Below are 18,766 nucleotides of genomic sequence, written 5' to 3'. Positions count from 1 at the left end.
GATAATATAGGTTTTCTCTTTCATAGATTTTTTTATTTTTTTTTAATTAGGTTTTGGGAAAACACAGGTTTTCTCATCTCTCTTTGTATATGTAAAAGTACCCAGAACTCAAACCCAAAACATGAGAATCTTCTAATCACAGAATGCAGGTAAGCAAATTAGATATTGCATCCTAATTTTCTCAAGCAATTAATTCTCTCATATCCATTGCTCCTCTCATTAACTGTTTCTATTTTCTGGAGAAAATTGCTATTTGTTTTCAGCTATAAATCGGACAGAATTATTGGAACCTATTGAACATTTAGATGTTCGACACATGCTTCTCAGGTACTTCTATTCTATGAAACACTTCAGCATAATGAATTTTATTTTCAGACAGATACAATTCTTGTGAAAGAACACAAACCATGAGTGCATGTGTACACATACTGTTATCAAAGACTTTTTGTCACCTGCTTTAAAACAAGTCCAAATTACTGAGGGTTTCAGTCTCTCACAAGCTCCAAATTAAAAAACGGATGAAGCTTGACAGACACACAGGCAAATTACTCTGGTGATAAACAGATTCTATGCTGAAATATTATATCTTATCAAAGTAATGCACCTGAGGTCATTGCCATGGAATTTGATCTCAAGAAAAGGACTAGGAAATGCTAATTGTAAATAATAATAAAACTAAGAGTGCAGGGAAACTACTACCAAAATATCACAAAACCTACACTCACAAATAAAAAAATATATCAGAACCAACCACACCAAATAAACATTATGACTTTGTGAATATAAGAGTGAAACAATCAACACTAAGTCAAGTCTTAAATCAGGGTGAATATTGATGCCATATTTTTATGATTGCATTAGCAGTCTGCCATACATAAAGACCACTAGAGAAAAAAAGAAAAAAAAAAAGCGTAAATCTATGAGAGGAAAACATTTGAAGAAATGTTACGTTCTTCATGCTCTGCTCAGACCAAGCTCTGAACACTGCATTTTTATTTTTAAGAATTCGAGTTTTCTACATCTGACAGATACTGTCTTTCATTCTTTAGGAAAAAGACCTTAGCTGTGTAGCAGTGGAAATTGGAGTGGATTTTGGTAATCAACTCAGGACTTATTCTAAGAGCTACATTGACAAGTGCAATCTCAGACAATGCTTCTGAGGTTTAAGAGCCCTTAAATTACTTACTCTTTTTGCTGCAATAATTGACACTCACATTTCAGAGCTTGAGGAAACATACAGCATAACCGAATGTATTCTAAGGTACTTCTCTCCATTAAACAACGAACCAGGTGCAACATGATGCACTTAAAAGTTGTTATTATTTATTTATTTATTTATTTATTTTTAACAACTTCAGTACCAGCTTCAGTAGTGCAGCTTCAAAATACAGTTTGACAGAAATTGTAACGCAATTGTTCTCTAATGTTTTACTTGTTAGTAGGTTAGCAGGTCACGTTTACTATGTTTGCTTACTTCGCAAATGCCTTTGCATTTATTATTAAAAGTCTTAACGTCTAATTCTGCTAACTTTACTTCAAGAACAATCTAATTAAAATCAAGACCATATAAAGAATAAAACTAGAAGAATTAAATCTTTGGAAAGCAAACTGGCATTAAAAACATCTGTCTAACAGATTTACTTCTTTGTTAAAGAAGAAATGAAACCTTAAATGCAATCTTATAATCCGTATATAAATATAAATAAATATAAATAAAATAAATAAATTTTGCAAAAGCACATTCTTTATTCTATTTAAGAAAGCTCAGAGGAGGATTTATTTGTTTGGACAATGGGGTAAAAGTGAATGAAATCTCTGCTAGATGGAAGATTTCAACAGATGAAAACGCCCTTCTTTACTGAAAACAAAACAAAACAAAACAAACATGTGTTTTATTGTTGCGTTCCTAAAATACCAGTATTTGACTTTACATCAGAAACAGAAGTATCTTTTCTCAGATAAGGTTTTATGTAGATTTCATGTTCTGGCCAGAATAAAGCATTTAGTAGCTGTGTTTGAAACACTTCGTTCTAGAAATTAATATAAACACTATGGAAGAGTTCAGTGCATATTCTTTAAACTATGAACCTGGTAAATCCACAGATGGATATTTGCTTGTTAATGAGCAACTCATCTGCCAGCTTTATTTGTCAGCAGATTACAGACAAGATAAAGCATTTGTTTATTCTCTTGTATAAATTTGTGTTTATGGTATATAAAACTTCACTATTTTTTTAAGAGTGTTCCTGAATAAAAATTGCACACTAGAGATTTGTCCTATGCTTTCTTAATTTGGTAACCCATTAGTCACTTTTAAGTATTATTAAGGCTTTTGAGCCTTTTTTCCTAACAGCATCCAGAAAAGCAAAGTACTCTGTTGTATACATCTTTCAGTTATCATTCTTAGCAAAGGGCCCAACAATAACAAAATAATAAAGAAATGTATTATTAGGTCTTATTAGAACTACCTGGAAGGAAAGTACTTGGACATATAATTTAATTAGAAACTCTATTTTTCAAATGAATTTCCCATGAAAGTTTTATTTTTCAAATGGGAAGTATTACCTAAAAAACCCTATCTCATTAAACAATATCTAACCATAGTTCTATCTAGTTCTCTGATTTCATAAAATGATGACCAAGCACATTGAAAGCAAAGGCAGAATTTGAAGTGGACCTTTTTTATTAGTTCCTGACAAAATGAAAAACAAAACAAAACAACAACAACAAAACTATATTTTCAAATATTAAATGACCTCAAACCTTCTACACTTGGAAACTAAGCTAGTATCACAACTAGAGGACCAGATGTAGTAAGCTCTTACTGACGCATAGATTTTCTATCTGAAGTTTAATTTCTTCACCAGAGGTATCTCAAAGCAAGACAAACAGTGAGTAGCAGAGTGACTAACTTTGGACACCCAAGTCACAGTCAAGGAATCTCACTATATACCATATCTGGATGAGGAAAAAATGTGCGTCTAATTCCCATCAGATGATGCAAAACTCGTATTTTCCCATATAACATAATCTTAAAACAGGAAATGTTGATTTTTTAAAAATTACAAGTAGTTTTGCTAAAGTTGCAATTATAAATGACACAAGAAAATAATTAATTTCTTAAGCAATTAGATCTTATGATCTTACAATAAAGCAGGAAAGAAGAGAATTACTGTGTATAGCATCACATTGTGAGATTACAGCTAAGAAACTATATTACAGAGTACCAAAAACACTGAAAGAAAAATACAAAAATAGAATGTTCGTGATGTTCTATATTTATCTTTGTGGGTAGGCTCTGAAATATCTTTTGAGCTGTCTTCTATATTTGATAATCACTGGTAAGACCAAATTTTGGACTGGTATTCTCAGCAATGTTTATATCTGAGGACTCAAACCAGTCAGCGTTCAAAGGCACTCTGTGAATTTATTATACTACTATTCATATTTTTTTTAATTTTTTTAACAAAGCCTAGGTCAAAACAAACTATTTCACACAAACTATTTCAATATATTTCCTATTTTATTTTTAATATTAATACTTGCTAACAAACGTGCAGAAGGGCAGAACTGTCTAGGGGACTGCCCAATTGTTAACATCTTATTTATTTGTAGTACAGAAATTTTTCTCACAAAATTATTTTAAAGTTAAATATTTTCATACTTCATTCTATGCCAGCCGTTTTCCAGGCTGCATGTTATCACTGCTTCTGCAGTGAATCATATAAAAATCATAATTTTAAGGAAAGAAGGAATGCTGGACATGTAAGGTGTTTTCAATATCAGTGTTTTCTTCAGCAACATTCACTTTCACACAGGAGCAGTGACATAAGCTTCTCATTAGCATAAAACCATTGAAGCTCTTTTGCAGTGTGGTTTGCTTGTTTGTTTAACAATATAAGGAATAAAATATTGCAGAGGGGAAAAATGCCTTTTCAATGTTGATGCTGTCATCACATGCAAAATAAAATACCATGCCTTTAAAATTCAACTGCATATCAAGCTAAAACAAAAGTGAAAATTGAAATTAAAAACTATAGTTGAAATATCTACAGAATTAGTGCCCTTTGGGGCATTTTGACCATATAACTATTAGTAGTTGGGACACATGAAAATTTCTGCTGCAGAGTCTTTATGTTTTGATGATGCACTACCAATTGACATCACTCTTGTATTGGCAGAAACTAATGGAATAGATCTGTACTTCTTACCATCAACACAGGCTGGCCTTGCTCTTGTTGTACCGGCAATCTGTCCTTTTTTACATGCACAGCGAGCTGTTTGTCGGGCTATAGTCCTTCGGGGCTGACTGCTATCTCTGTCCAAAGTAACAATCTCACATGTACCTGCAGCCAGTTGACCTGGAAAAAGAACCAGCAACAGGTACCAGAGTCACTGAATGCACTACAGGCAATCTATTACAGCCGAATAGAGTCATGGCCCTATGTCACCACAGACACTCCACAACAAATGGGCAGCCAGCTGACGGATATAATAAAACTGAGATGACATACAATTTTTCTTTGTGGTGGACATATGAAAACCCTGCAAACTGGTTCTGTCAGAAAATGATTATTGTTCCATAAAAGCCAGAGAGCTGAGGTCACACAGGTTACTTTTACTTATGTTGGCTAAGTAAAGGAACAACCTGCTTTTACAGCAATGAAATTTAAATGGTGTGCTCTTTACGATCTTTCAGAAGAGCAATGATTAAGTATATGGAAAACAAAAATAGACAATATTTAAAGGCCTTCCCCATGATCATGAATATAATTAAGTCTTAACTGCTTTGTGTGTTGCTTCTGAAAGATAAAGTATGCCCGAGTTTGTCAGTTCTTTGGCTCCTGCTTCATCTCAACTGAATAGCAACTCATTCCCTACCTGATTCATTTTTGAAGTAGCTGGTGTTTTGTCTTTTGCTAAATCTACAATGTGACCATTCTGCAAATGACAATAAAATCACACTGCCTGGTTCACTCAGTTCTCTGCATGTTATTGACTTTTCCAATATATGTAGCTTTTATCGAAAATCCACCCCACCTGATTCTGAGTTTGGATCACACTGTGAGAGACAAGACAAAGTTACAAAAAAATGTTTCCATGGCGTTTTAGTCTGAAGTGAAAATTCTACAATTAAAATTCCTCTGATGCTCACAGTAGCATGCTAATAGTATAGCAAAATATTATGTTTTTATAAGCAAGAATATACATCATTGAATTTCAGTGCTTAGTAAGACTGAAAAAAAAATCCCAGCTATCACTTTGTATTACATATAATCTCTGGATTTTGTGGTAGAGTACTAAATAGCATTTATTTTGGATTTTGTCTTTGTAGTCAATCGATTATAAACCTTCAAAGAAACATATACCAAAATAGGTTTGCAAATCACAAGCCAATTAGATTTTCTCTTCACAAAAAATTGAGAATGAACTAAATATATTGTACTTTTTTTACATATGGAGTTTACATAATATTCACAGTTTATTTTCATTTTTGTTGACTTTTGAAAAATGAGACAAAACCAGCAATTTTAAATCTGTATTAATATTTTTTTTAATGAAACATTTATAAATGGTGATTAATTAAATTCTACAAGTATAATCAATATGTCTGTATACTGCATTTTTTCAGAAAACAATTTTATCCAGTATATTCTTCTAAATATCAGCTGATGGTACTTCCTATTGTGTGGATACTGTTTTGAAACTGTCAGAATAGTAAAATATTGTAGGCTGTCAACAGCATTGTGACTGGTTCACTGCTAAGCCACCTAAATTTTATATTGCTGTAACTCCTACACTGCAGTGAATTACAACATGGTAAAAGCAAGTATCACAAAGATGAATATGGAACAAGGTACTCTACAAATTCATGCAAATATATATGTACATATATTTGTAATATATATATATTACAATATGTAATATATATTACATATATATATTTTTTACCTCTACATGGCTTCATTTTGAGACTTTTTTTTTTCAATAATGATTATTTTCAGCTGTTTCATTTGTTCATTTTTAAAGATGATGATTTCTTCCAGTCATAGTGACCTCATGTAATATATATGTATTACAATATGTAATATATATTACATATTACATATATATATATATGCATATATATGTAATATATACATATATACACATATATGTGTGTGTGTGTATATATATATATGTAATAGACATTAGGCCTTCATAATTAAATAAGATATTCGACAGCCAAAAACACTGTAGTATTCAATGGCTGCTGGCAATCAGGCTTATGAGCTAAGGTCAATCTTGGATTTCATGAGCTTTCTATTCTTTTCCACCCACCATGTTAACAAAAAAACATCTTGGGATAAACATACTGATGAGGGTATTTTTACTCTATTATAGGCTGATTTTTTCTTTGTATCCTCAGGAATTGTAGGTTAGAAAGCAAACGTTTAGAAAGAAAAGAAGTGGCACTTGGTTATCCAAATGCAGACAAGGGAAATCCGGGTACACTGAGACATCTTGAGCTGACAGCATTCATTTTTCCTCCATTGCAAGTACATTTCATTTTGGGCTGCAGATGTATTGCTACTAAGGAATGTAGCTGTCTTAGCAGATCAAGTAAAAAAGACACAATCAGAGTTGTGTTTAGATCTCGACCCCTCAAGCACATCATGATTAGGGTTCTGCATTGAGAACAGAAATTGAATGGAAACCAAAGAAATAAAATATGAAATGTGTAAGTATTCTTGAGAGTATACTCTTGCTGTTTTCATTAAAAGATATTGTAAATCATATAATCTAGGTGGATCATTCTATAAAACCCCATTTCAGAGGAAAGGAACTAGTGTTACAGCACAGTCAAGGTGAACAAGGACTACAGTGTTCTTTTTACTTGGAACACTGAAGATAAATGTCAAGATAAATTCCAGGGAATGCAAGCAGGGACTGTTGATAATATTTTCTGCTTTTTATCTTATAAATAATGTTTTCTACTTTTGAACCTGTCCAGTTTTACCTGTACATAGGTTGATTTTGAGACATTTTTGTTTTGTTTTGTTTGTTTTTTAAATAATGATTATTTTCATCTGTTTCGTTTGTTCATTTTTAAAGATGATGATTTCTTCCAGTCATAGTGACCTCATTTTTTGAGGAACTTGGAAAACTAGGATACCTAAATGAATGTAATAGCTATACAAAGATAAAAGATTCAAGGAACTTCTTGCAGCTATTTAAAGAAAAAAAAGAAAAAAGATGGAAAACTAGGAAAAAAAAAATTTGTTTCAGTTGCCATTCATATTTCTACTGCAGAAGACAACTAAAAGTTATTGTAGAGTTACAGCAGCTGTTCCCACTTATATGACATAAATATTTCCTCGTCATTGTGTCACAGGTTGCAAAGATTGCACTGCAACATATTGTACATCCACTGTTACTTGGCTTTAGATGGCTGTAAAGGATGAAAAGTACCAGCCAAGGTTATGGAGAGCCACTTCCAGAGCGAGAATCATCTGGAGGTCTTCTCTGTCTCATTAAGTGAGTCTGTACCACTTACATGATATAAATGCTACTTTTGCTTTTTAAGAATTTTCTCTAGAAATGTAAGGTTCACAATGATGGAACAGAAGGAATATACTTTTTATAAAGTATAGTTTCAAGAATAAGGTTACCCTTCATTTTCAGGGATGTTGGCACAATCTTCTTTCAAGGCTATTAATTAATATCTTTTTTTTAGCCTTGGAATACTCACCACAACTCCTAAGTGCAGAGAAGAAATTAAAAGAAGGAGGAGTTTCACTGAAGCTTTTCCCATTGAGAGATTAAGAGCCACTGCCTGTGGAACAGTGGTAATGACTGGATATTTTTAATAATCCCATTTATGTACTTACAGTACACAAAGCAATTCACGGCTATCCAACCTGAATGAACTCATTTTGAGACAAAAAAGACAAGCATCACCAGAGAACTCTGATTCATCACAGACTTGTATGAAAGGCTTATTTTTTTTTCCCCCTAAGGAAAGGTCATTTTTTATTATTTTATGTATTAAGCATAAAATAATAAATTTTCATAATAACTTTCAGAGTTAAAATAAACTTTTTTATTTTATTATTATTTTTTTCCCAAGTAAATGAATGAGTATTGGTTTGCTGTTGTTTTTATATTTATTTTGTATATGTATGGTTCAGCAATGAAGACCTCACTGGAAGTTATCTGATTTTGCGTTGCCACCGTCTGGTTATTAAAGAGAGAAAAAGTTCAGGTTCCTTGCTCTTCTATATGTTGTACTGCATTCTTAAAATGCCAGTTGACATCCCATCTCTCAGATATCAGTGTAGATGCTTCTCTATGAAATTATTTCAGGAAAATGGAGAACTACAGGGTTCTGATTTAAAAATTTAAGTCAAACTGAATTAAAAAAAAAAAGCAACAAAAACAATCAAGTAAATAAAAAACAAATAGGATTAGGTTTTTGGCTTCTAGCTAGTACAACTCATACTGCTTACAGTGAAAGGAAATTACGATATTCAACACAACATACTCAACACACCTATTTTGCTTTTTTTTTTTTTAACTCAGTGAGAGTTTTTTCATGAAAATCTGTAGAAATCATTAAGAATATATCTCAAAATAAAATGATGTATGATTATTTAATACTTTCTCTCTTGAAAAAAAAAATGTTATTAAGTAGTTTAAATGTAAATAAGCTTTTTTTTTTTCATTTTTATTTTTATTTTTTAAGAGCCCTGTTATCAACTATATGCCATTACTGAAAGAATAAAGCCTTTCAAAATCGTGTATGTCATAGGTAAAACCTTCAATTAGTAAATACTTTCATATTACATGCAGAGTACCACAGGATAAAATGATAATTTTCTGTGGAAGAAAATATTTCTGTTCTCTAATAGAAAATAAAATCTGTCTAATTCATATTGATTATAGCAAGCAAGTTATAGATATTATGATTTTTTAATTTATGCATGCTGAAAAGCTGAAAACATTCCCTTCAATTCATTTAAAGAAATAAAATCAGATGATGAAGTCATAATATCTGTGGGTCCAATAGCAATAAAACTTGATCTAAATCTATGGGTCTTTCTAGGGTTTTAGATTCCATGTTCACCCAGAAATCTCCTGATTTGCACATGCAGGCTTATATTACAGTTTCAGAGAATAATTTTTCCATGCATCACCAATTTGATGCCTAGCAACACAAGCTCTTTTAGTTCAAAATGCATAAAGTTAGATGTTATTAAAAATCTTGGCTAGATTCAGATACTCTTTTGTCAGTGAACACAATGCAGGAGTTGTTTCAAAATCAGATCATAGGAACATATTCAGCAGTTTTCTATTACAATATTGAAGTCTTTCTGACAACAGAGCCATGCCAACTCCTGAGCAGAGCTGAATATAAACAATTCCCACTGAAATAAAGTGCAACTTAAGCACTTAGTATGACTCATGATCTGCAGTTTGACATTAATCTGAATATCAGATATTTAAATTTATTTTTGATTTTTTAAAGTATGTATTTAAGCAGAATTTGAAAAATTCCATATTATCTATCCTTCCTTGAAGAAAATCTCCTGCACCAAGATCTCCTGAATTAAGCATCATCCAATTTCAAACAATCCTATTACCTTTTCTTTTCCAATTTTAGTTCAGAACAAGAGACATTATGGCAAAGAATTGGTTTGCCCCAAAGAACAACAATCACTTTTTAAGCTACAACTGCAAAAATTTTGGAAATCTAACAAGAAAGAGCAACTCCAACAAAGCTGCTGAAAAAAGTTATTTAATGTGAAGTAACAAACCAGAATTGGCTCAGCTTCTGTAACTCAGCATGGGAAAAACCTGTTCAAATGAATCAGCACAATTTCAAAACAGCTCTCAAATAAGAACTTTTTTCAATCTTAACATATGCAATACACAGGGCTTTTTTTTTTTTTATAGAATATAATCATAAATTTCATTTTTCTGTTACTAAAGTTTCTGGCATTGATAGCATCTACCTCCAAGATGCTTACTACATCATTTAGGACCTTGTAGAATCCAAATCTTTCTATTGAAACAAATGCTGTGTCTGTTGAAGTAACAGATTACACACAGGAATTCTTCATGCTTCTACAGTTAGACAACATTTTTAAAAATAATCTCTACCATTTTTTTCTTGAGGATTTATATATGTTGTTAATAGAAGACAGGAAAGTTGTTATCGTTACTGAAAAAAAAACACAAAAAGGTAACTAATTTGGATAATCTTAATTTACAAATGTAACGTACGGGTGCACAGCAAAGTAAAAAGTGGAAGACTGAATTTTTCAAAACTTCCCAGGGATTTACTTTATAAATTCAGTGCTATATTTGTCTGGAATCATCCTTGCCATATGACTGCTATAGCTTTCCAATATTAAAGGGAATGATTCAGGATTTTGGTTGCGTAAAACAACAGAATTTGTCTCAAAAAATGTTTTTAGAGCTCATTTTACAAAGAAAAGTTCACTGTAGAATGCACAGTTAAGAAAATGTTAAGAATAAAAATGTGATGAAAGCCTTTTCCTTTTAAGAGTCGGTTTAAGTATTTTCAGAGTTTCACTGCAACAACACAGTACGTTATGTCCCCTTAGTAATTACTAATCTTATTGCAATTTTCAGACTACCACTTAGCCATCTCAAGCACATAAACAGCACAGACATTAGGAAGATAGGAAAATAGCTTTCAGCCCTTCCATTCTGAAATAAGCAGTAAATTTTAATTAAGATAGATCCTCTTCTAAATAGTTGCATAGGAAAGAAAATAGAGTCTGTGGAGATTCAAGATATATTCAGGACCCATTTTGAAATTTAATTTTTTCCAGATAAGACTAATGTCCTAACTTACTGCACCTCATATTGCTGTTGAATATAATTGCTTAATATCTTGTTATATAATTTTGAATCATCTCCTTTCTATCTTACTATTAAAAATGGAACAAAAAGAAAAATACATGCAAAACCAAACCAGCCAATATTTAAACATAAAGGACAAGTTTCTGAAGGCAATTCTGACACACAGTGAATACAAAGGGGGATTCAAGAGCAGAAAACCTTTTAAAAATAAATAAAATAAAATAAAATAAAATAAAATAAAATAAAATAAAATAAAATAAAATAAAATAAAATAAAATAAAATAAAATAAAATAAAGTTGAGGATATATAAATAAATGTGGAAGCAAGGCATTAATATACATAAAACTATTTTAAAATGTATTTTACTATCTGGTACACTACTTTAAAGAGTAATTCACCTTGATTCAGTAGTTTGAGGACATGGCAATGCCATTCGTCAAATTCCTGTACAGTCTCATGTCAAAACCAACACATTTGATATGCTGCATTTTACAACAAAGAAAAAAGGAAAACCATCAGGGAAGTACTGAACTGAGAGATAACTTTATGTCAGGGTCCTGAGGGCTTCAACAGGCCCATACCTGTCTCCCCACCTTGCCCAGGGCCCCATGTCTGCCCCAAGGCCATCAGGCTCTGCCCCAGGAGGACCTGTCTCCAGCTCTTAACAGTGCTGCCCTGCACAGCCATGGCCCTCCTAAACCTGCAGGGCCTTGTCCCGAGGGACATGTCCCAGCCTCAACCAGTTCCTGTTTCCTGGGAGGTGCTTGGTGCCCGGGTCTGGGGCTGCCCCAGTGCCCCTGGCTGCCCTGCTCCTGTCTGGGGCTGGGACAGGCCATGCTGGCATGGAGACTGGAAAGCCATTAAGCTTTATGAGTAAAGCCAGTAACTACTGCACTCCTCACTTCAGTGACAGACCACAGCTTTCATGTTTTAACATATATTCACATAGAAAACACACAAATTTATTCCACCAATGTTGGTACAGCTTTCATGAAATTTACAGAAATAGCCTGTGGAGGAATTTGAGGGGGGTTGTATTGAGTTTCTATGTCTGTTTTTGGATAGTGAATTAAAACAGACCTTATAAATAAGGAAATCATATAACCAATGCTGCAAAAAATAAGTGGAAAAGATAATGCATTCAAGACCTTCCTTCTTAAAGAAGTTCTTCCACTCTGTAAGCCAGTGTGAACCACAAATCTCAGCTACACAGAGCTTCTCCAAGGAGGACCTGTAGCTCGGAGGGCTTCCTCTTCACTCCTGTTTATGCAGGTTCTGTTAATTGGTTCTGGAGAACTCCATTGGTTACAAAAAGGAAATAATTAAAAGAACTCAGGATTAAAAACAGCTAAGCTTATTTGCATAAATTGGGACATAGCTGTCACTCTATTCTTTCCCTAAAATATTTAAAACTGTTAAGAAAAGAAAAGAAGAAGAAAAAAGAAAAAAGAAAAAAGAAAAAAGCACCCTTCCGTGTCTTTACCAGCCTCTACATGTAAAATAAACCTAGTCTGTTTATAAAACAAACAGACTAGCCACAGGGGGAAAACTGTTATTGGAGAGATGCTGATATTTCTCTTGAGAAAGACAGGAATAAAAAGCACAAGTTTGTCTAAAATGCTACTGACATTTGTTGGAGCCAGAAGCTGTACGTCAGGAAGGAACAAGTCTGTTGTGTTAGCAAAATATGTCACTGCAGGGACATGAAATCAGTTTGAAGGAACATGCAGATAAAGTCACGTATCAGAGGTAGACATAATGTAGCAGCACAGGTGAACTGTGCTTATAACTTCTCAATTTTTTCACTCTAGAATAACATGAGAACTATTTACACATATACCAGACCTTAAAATGTCATCATATAAGTACCCTTCCTACTGGTATCAAGACCTGCACTTCAAGATCTGAGGTTCTACAGCAGACTTGAGGTAAAATTTGGTCTAGTAAAGGTCATGTGAGAAAGGCAAATCCATATGCTGAAATTTTATTTCTTTAGATTTTGTTTATATTTATTAGAGCTTAAAGCACTGCATAAATTATAACCCCAAACTTCTGATTGACATTCCTATGCAACAAGAACTGTGTCATTACTCCATGCCTGAAGTAGGTTTGAATACATGTATGAGAAGGACGAAGTGCACAGCTGAAGACGACTGCAGCCTAGATATCTGGCCTTGCATACGTACTATCCGCTAATCAATACTTGTAAATGAATGAAAATTTCAAGTGATAGAAATATTATTTTGTTTTTATGGGACAAATATGTCCAAACATTAAATCATCCATTGCATTTTAGACCTAAATAATTTATTTAAAATACTTGTTTATTTTTACTACTGCTCGTGACAACTACTTTCCCTTTTGGCAAACACTTATGACATAAGAATTATTTTCTTTCCAGTGATGGCATTGTGATATGAAGGAGGAAATGTTTCCTTCTGTTGTTAAATGGTATTACAACAGTGAGAATGTGCACCTAGGGTTGAAAAGTGAAGTTCAGTCCCAGAATCCCCCGGAGTTTTTAATCTACTAAACCAAATTTAAACTGAAAACACCTACACTGTCTTTACACTCCCAAAAGCTTTTTTTTTTTTCTTCTTATTTTCTTGTTGTTTTAAATATTATTATTATAATTATTATTATTGTAATGTGGTGTGTAGTTGGAAGGCTTATCTTGAGATCACTTGATGGATGAAAAGTGTTTAATATATGCATTCTTTTGTCATTTTTATTTTATTTTTTTCCCCATGGAATGAGTCCATAAACATTCTCCATCCAAAACATAGGCTTTGTGTTCTGTGGTAGTGCACTTACTGAGAACATGCGGGCGAAACATCTCACACATAAACTCTGGAAATTATCTTATCTTAGTAACACTGCAAAAGATAACACTGAAAAACAGAGATATTGAATTAGCCTGGTATACATATCCCAGAAAGAAATAAATTTAATCAATGTTGAATGTCTTATTACACCTGGAATGTAACAATCCTACTGAATAATATAGGCCCATTGAAATATATAATAATATAATTAGAAGTATTGTGGATGAGCCCAAATCCAGGCTTGATGTTGAGAACCTTGAGAAGACAAAGGATCCTCAGGTCCAAAGCTTCAGCAGGCACAATTGCAGGTGCCTCTTGAAATGTCTCTCTCTCTGTGGTAACTATAGTGCATGTTTATGGTGTATAGGTTCAATTAATCTGCGTGGTAGCATGAATTCTCAAATCAAGTGCATAAGGATCAGAACACAATAGAATGTATCTGCTGTGTCTGCTGTTTCTTTATGGTAAGCTCTCAGAGTTTCATTACTGAACACACAAGAGCACTGTAATGTTCCTCAGTGGTACCCACATCTCCATGTTTACTGCATAGGGCAATGAAGCCCCTAATTTAGGTGTTATCCTGAACACATGGTTAGATTTTAGTGACTACAAGACCTAAGGGGCACCTAAAGAAAACTCTGAACACAAACCCCACTACTGTAGGTACATCACTGGGGTTTTAGATGATCACATTGTTTTAGAAGTTAAAAAAATACAGTTGCAGCATGCTAAATATATCCTTCCTGTAAAACTAATACCAGACTTTATCACCAACTAGAGGAAGTGAATTTGACAGACTTCTTAAGTGATAAATTTGAGTGATGGCTTTCATTTTAAAGGTTTATCTGGGAACAGTGCTTTACGCAAGTGTGACAGAAAAGCTTGAGTATGCTGGCTATTATTCTCAGCTGTTCCACAGACTTGGAGGAATGATCTTCTATCTGGGCCAGCTTCACTGCTGCATTTACCATTTTTATCCATTTTGCTCAAAATGACTTACGAAACAGGTGCATGCTGAAACTAAAAGTTTTCATGGATGAAATCCATGATTTTTATATCCCCGTTTCTAGTCCTCCAACAAGATAACCATTTATGGGATAAGATTCTTCTCTGCACAATTCAAACAAGGGTGACAGCAAAAGAGGTTTTTTAGTTCCTCACATATATCTAAGGCTGGCCAAAGACAGTGCAGTGAACACTGACTACAGTGAACCCACATACCTTTAAAATCAGTAAAGATTACATATATATATTTGTAATATATATATATAACCTCTTCCTGTGTCCTATTTATTAGGAACAATGTCTTCTATTTAAACAACTAAGTGTTCAATCACTGCAAACTCACAACATCCACTGTTTCACCTCTACACTGTACAGTGGGACTAGCACTCAAATGAGATATGTAGCATATGTTTACACTAGATACAGAATTATTCTCAAGACACTGAAAAGATGAAAACGTTTGAAGTGCACAAATACATTCTGTATTTGTATGTGCTAGACACAGAAGCTCTAAAACAGATACAAACAGAATTATTGACGGAAGCAAAACTTCAGTGTATGAGTTGATAACAGAAGACAATGTTAAAGTCTTTACACTGATAACCTTTTAAAAAACTTTAACTTTTTTTTTTTTTCAATTATTATTCTCTTTATAACAAGGTCCATCTTTTTATGTACTGCTTATCAGTTTTACTAGCTAATAAAATGTTAAATTATGCTATCAATTTCCCAATGAATGCCTAATAAATAACACTTCTTCAGATCAAGGTCCTTAATAAAAAGGAACTAAACTGAAACCTGTCACTGTTTTATTCATCATTTTGATGAACAAGGTTTACTGTTACTCATGGTGCACCACCCTGAGATATGCTTCCCAAGACATAGAATAGACTGTAGCTAACAATTTTCTAAACACAGAGATTATGTACTTAGGTAAACACAAACAAGTGTGTGCACATATACTTGAATGTACTGTACTATATGACCTTAAAGATAAAGATGCTTTAACATGCTTCTTAAAGAAGATACTTCAAGATGCTTCTTAAACTGACCATAAGCTATAAGTGATTTTCCAAGACTCTTTACAATAGCTGTTATGCTGATACCAGAAAGTGAATCAGTAGGTCTGCTCTTTTTGATACCATAGTTGATGAATGCGATGTTTTAAACCTACAACATATAAACTTTAGTCCAATCAAATAAAAATTTCACAGTAGAAGCTACCTACGTAAGAAGCATTCCAACTGATTTCTAGGGGAATGCCATATGCAAAAAGGTGTCATGTCTGAGTCTGGAATTGGCTATGCTTTGAGTTGCTTTTTCTCACCTGCTTGCTAGAACTTTAACACCAGAATATTGACTGTAAGAATCTCAGTGTTCTGACTGTCTGGTGGATAACACCATATCATTTCTAATTTGGGATTAAGCGTATCACCAAATATCATACACTATATTTCACCTTCTATCAACTAAGAAGAAAAACTAAGTGTACATGAGATTTGATCAGCTCCACAGGTCACAATGAACCAGCACTCACCAGAAGTTCTTGGTGCAGAGGACAACATGAAAGCTGTCAAGTTATAAAGGCCCAAGCATCGCTAAGTGCCACTTAGGTACTTAGTGGTAATACTGAGGAAATGCTGAAGGAGAACTATTAATATTGTGGAGAAACATAAACATTTTTCTGTCTCCTTTTTGGTGAATATTCTTACATTGCTTAGGTCAGTGATTCTGGTACTGTGCTTCTGCTGCAATGGTATGTAAGCAGGAGAAAGTATAAAATTCATAGACAGAAGAATGATCCCACAGGGATTAGTAAGAAAGCAGCGAAGAGATTTATTCAATGAATGTTTGCACTCACTAGATATAATAAAACTTGAATGATATCAAGCAATCCACTTACATATATGAGATATACATGGTCATGTTGACCACTTATGGCCTGCCCTTCTTATTTTAATTTTCCCTGTGGCAATATAGCAGCTTGAATGAAAACTGAGTATAAGCTGATACGAATCAGGAAAGGAAAGCTGGCAATAAATATTTCATTAAAAAAGGAGTTTCTGAAAGGCCATATAACCTTTTGTTTAAATACTTCAAATCCAAAATGTATTAGGTGCAAACAAAATAAAGTTATTTTAATTAGGTATAGGTAATCTGAATTTACACAGCAGACATTAAAGGGAGAATTTTTATGACAATAAGACAAATTCTATCATCCAGACCAAAGATTGGGTATGGTATCTCTAGAGAAAATAGGCCATCACAGTGTATGTTACCTAAGGGGCAACTAAGGGTAGTGAACCAAATGATTAACCACAGCTGTAAATACACATCACATTATTTGTATGTTTATGTCTATGCCCACAAAAATGTATTTTTGTTTCATGCTGGGAAGGATAACAGCTGAGGGAGACAGACTTTTTTGAACAAACATGGGAATGTCACTTAAACTCATTGTGAGATAAAAACGAGTCTGATATTATACAGAAAGCAGCAACTCTGTTATTATCAAGAGGAAGAAATGCATCAAATGGAAATCACACAGTCCTAGTTTAAAAGAGGAATGATGTCAAAAGCCTAGCATTTAGTTTCTGATGTTGCCATATATCTTCTCTTGTTAGAAGGAGGATACAGCACCAATTTCAGTGGAAGTACGCTACCATCAAACCAGAGAAGACCATAGGTAAATGAAAACATGAGAATTCTAGTATTAATCAAAATTCAACTCTTCTAATTTGATGAATTAAACAACTACAACATTTCACTACTCTTAAGTTAAAGCACTTATACATCTACTCTACTACATGAATTTTTGCATGACTGATAAAATCAATTGAAGTTATACTACTAACTTCATAGACAGAAAATTCAATGGAATAGTAATAAAGTCTCCCCACACCCAGCACCATCTGTTCAGCAAATTTGTTTTCCTTCCTGAACAACTATGATTCTGACCAAAGACATTTGTAAAATGAAGTCTTATTCCAGTGAAAGCTCTGCTTTAACTACCATTCATGTTATCCAGAGACAAGTCCACTACTTAGAAGTGACTGAAGAAATGTCTTCACAATTAGTGTATTTATGATAATCATACAAGAGATACTCGATTGGCTAAGGCCAATCAATGTGAACATAAAAGCACCAAAACAGAAGCTGTCCTCACTTATATTTCCACTGCCCTGAGCAGAATACACCTATGAATTCCAGTGAGACTCTTACAGATCCCACTGTAACAAGTATTTAGTACAAGGGATCACAACATAGCAATGACGTTAAAATCTTATATTATCAAAAATGGATAATATTAACAATCTGATTCTTTGGGATACCTTAAGCACTCAAATTCTCACAGTTCTACAACTACAGATTATTATTCATCAAACTGTATATCATCTCAATGATTTTCATCAAAGCTGATCCTTAACAGCAAAACAGCCTTTAAGTGTAATGCTAAAAAAGGCTCACTCCAGCACAAGACCTTCAGTATGAAGCCCCCACTGCAATCCCTGCATCACAATTTAGTTTCTTGTTGTTGAGGTATGAGGTAAAAGTCCCAGTTTCTCAAGAGTCTGCCACACGTTGTTTTGTGTTTTTGGTGTTTTTTTTTTTTCTTTTTGACTAGATGACCTCCAGATACATTTTTCAACCTATATCATTCTATGATTAAATGATCACTTCTTAAATAAATGTGCTAATACATAATACACACTAGTGAACACTGCATCCATTCACTACTACACTCTGTGTGTACACCTTCGTATAACATAGATTCTTGGTTATTGCTGTTGATTATTCAATGTTTAAAATACTTGCATTTGGGTCTACTAATCTATTATGCTAGTAATTTCAGGTAAATAGCTTCTGTTTTCTACTGCTTCCTGATTTTATATATAAATATCAATTTGTCATAACAGAACTGCACTGTAGATATGAGATAAACTTGTTCCAATCCCATTGCATTTAATACCTGAATTCTGAAATCTTTAATCAAACAAAGCCGATCACTGCTGGAAAAACAAATGCAGAAGCAAAAGATCTCAAAACCTTAATAGTAGTAAAG

The 18,766-nt window shown here is 33.4% G+C and overlaps 1 protein-coding gene across 7 annotated transcripts in view; it reads right to left on the bottom strand.

Moving 5' to 3' along the window:
* TAFA5 (TAFA chemokine like family member 5) overlaps positions 1-18,766 on the bottom strand; it is a 437,142-nt gene that overhangs the window by 201,904 nt on the left and 216,472 nt on the right. For all 7 annotated transcript variants that reach the window (XR_011806601.1, XR_011806604.1, XR_011806609.1 and 4 more), the window contains one exon: positions 4,212-4,361. Coding sequence is in view for 2 of the 7 variants with exons in the window: in XM_072032955.1 (XP_071889056.1) it covers positions 4,212-4,361 (150 nt within the window). In the remaining 5 variants the exon portion in view is untranslated. The remainder of the gene's footprint in view (positions 1-4,211; positions 4,362-18,766) is intronic.

This window comes from Anas platyrhynchos, chromosome 1 (assembly GCF_047663525.1).
Source record: "Anas platyrhynchos isolate ZD024472 breed Pekin duck chromosome 1, IASCAAS_PekinDuck_T2T, whole genome shotgun sequence".
In the NCBI taxonomy this organism is placed as follows: Eukaryota; Metazoa; Chordata; class Aves; order Anseriformes; family Anatidae; genus Anas; species Anas platyrhynchos.
The sequence above is the reverse complement of the archived record's forward strand: the minus strand, read 5'-3'. Positions and strand labels throughout refer to the sequence as shown.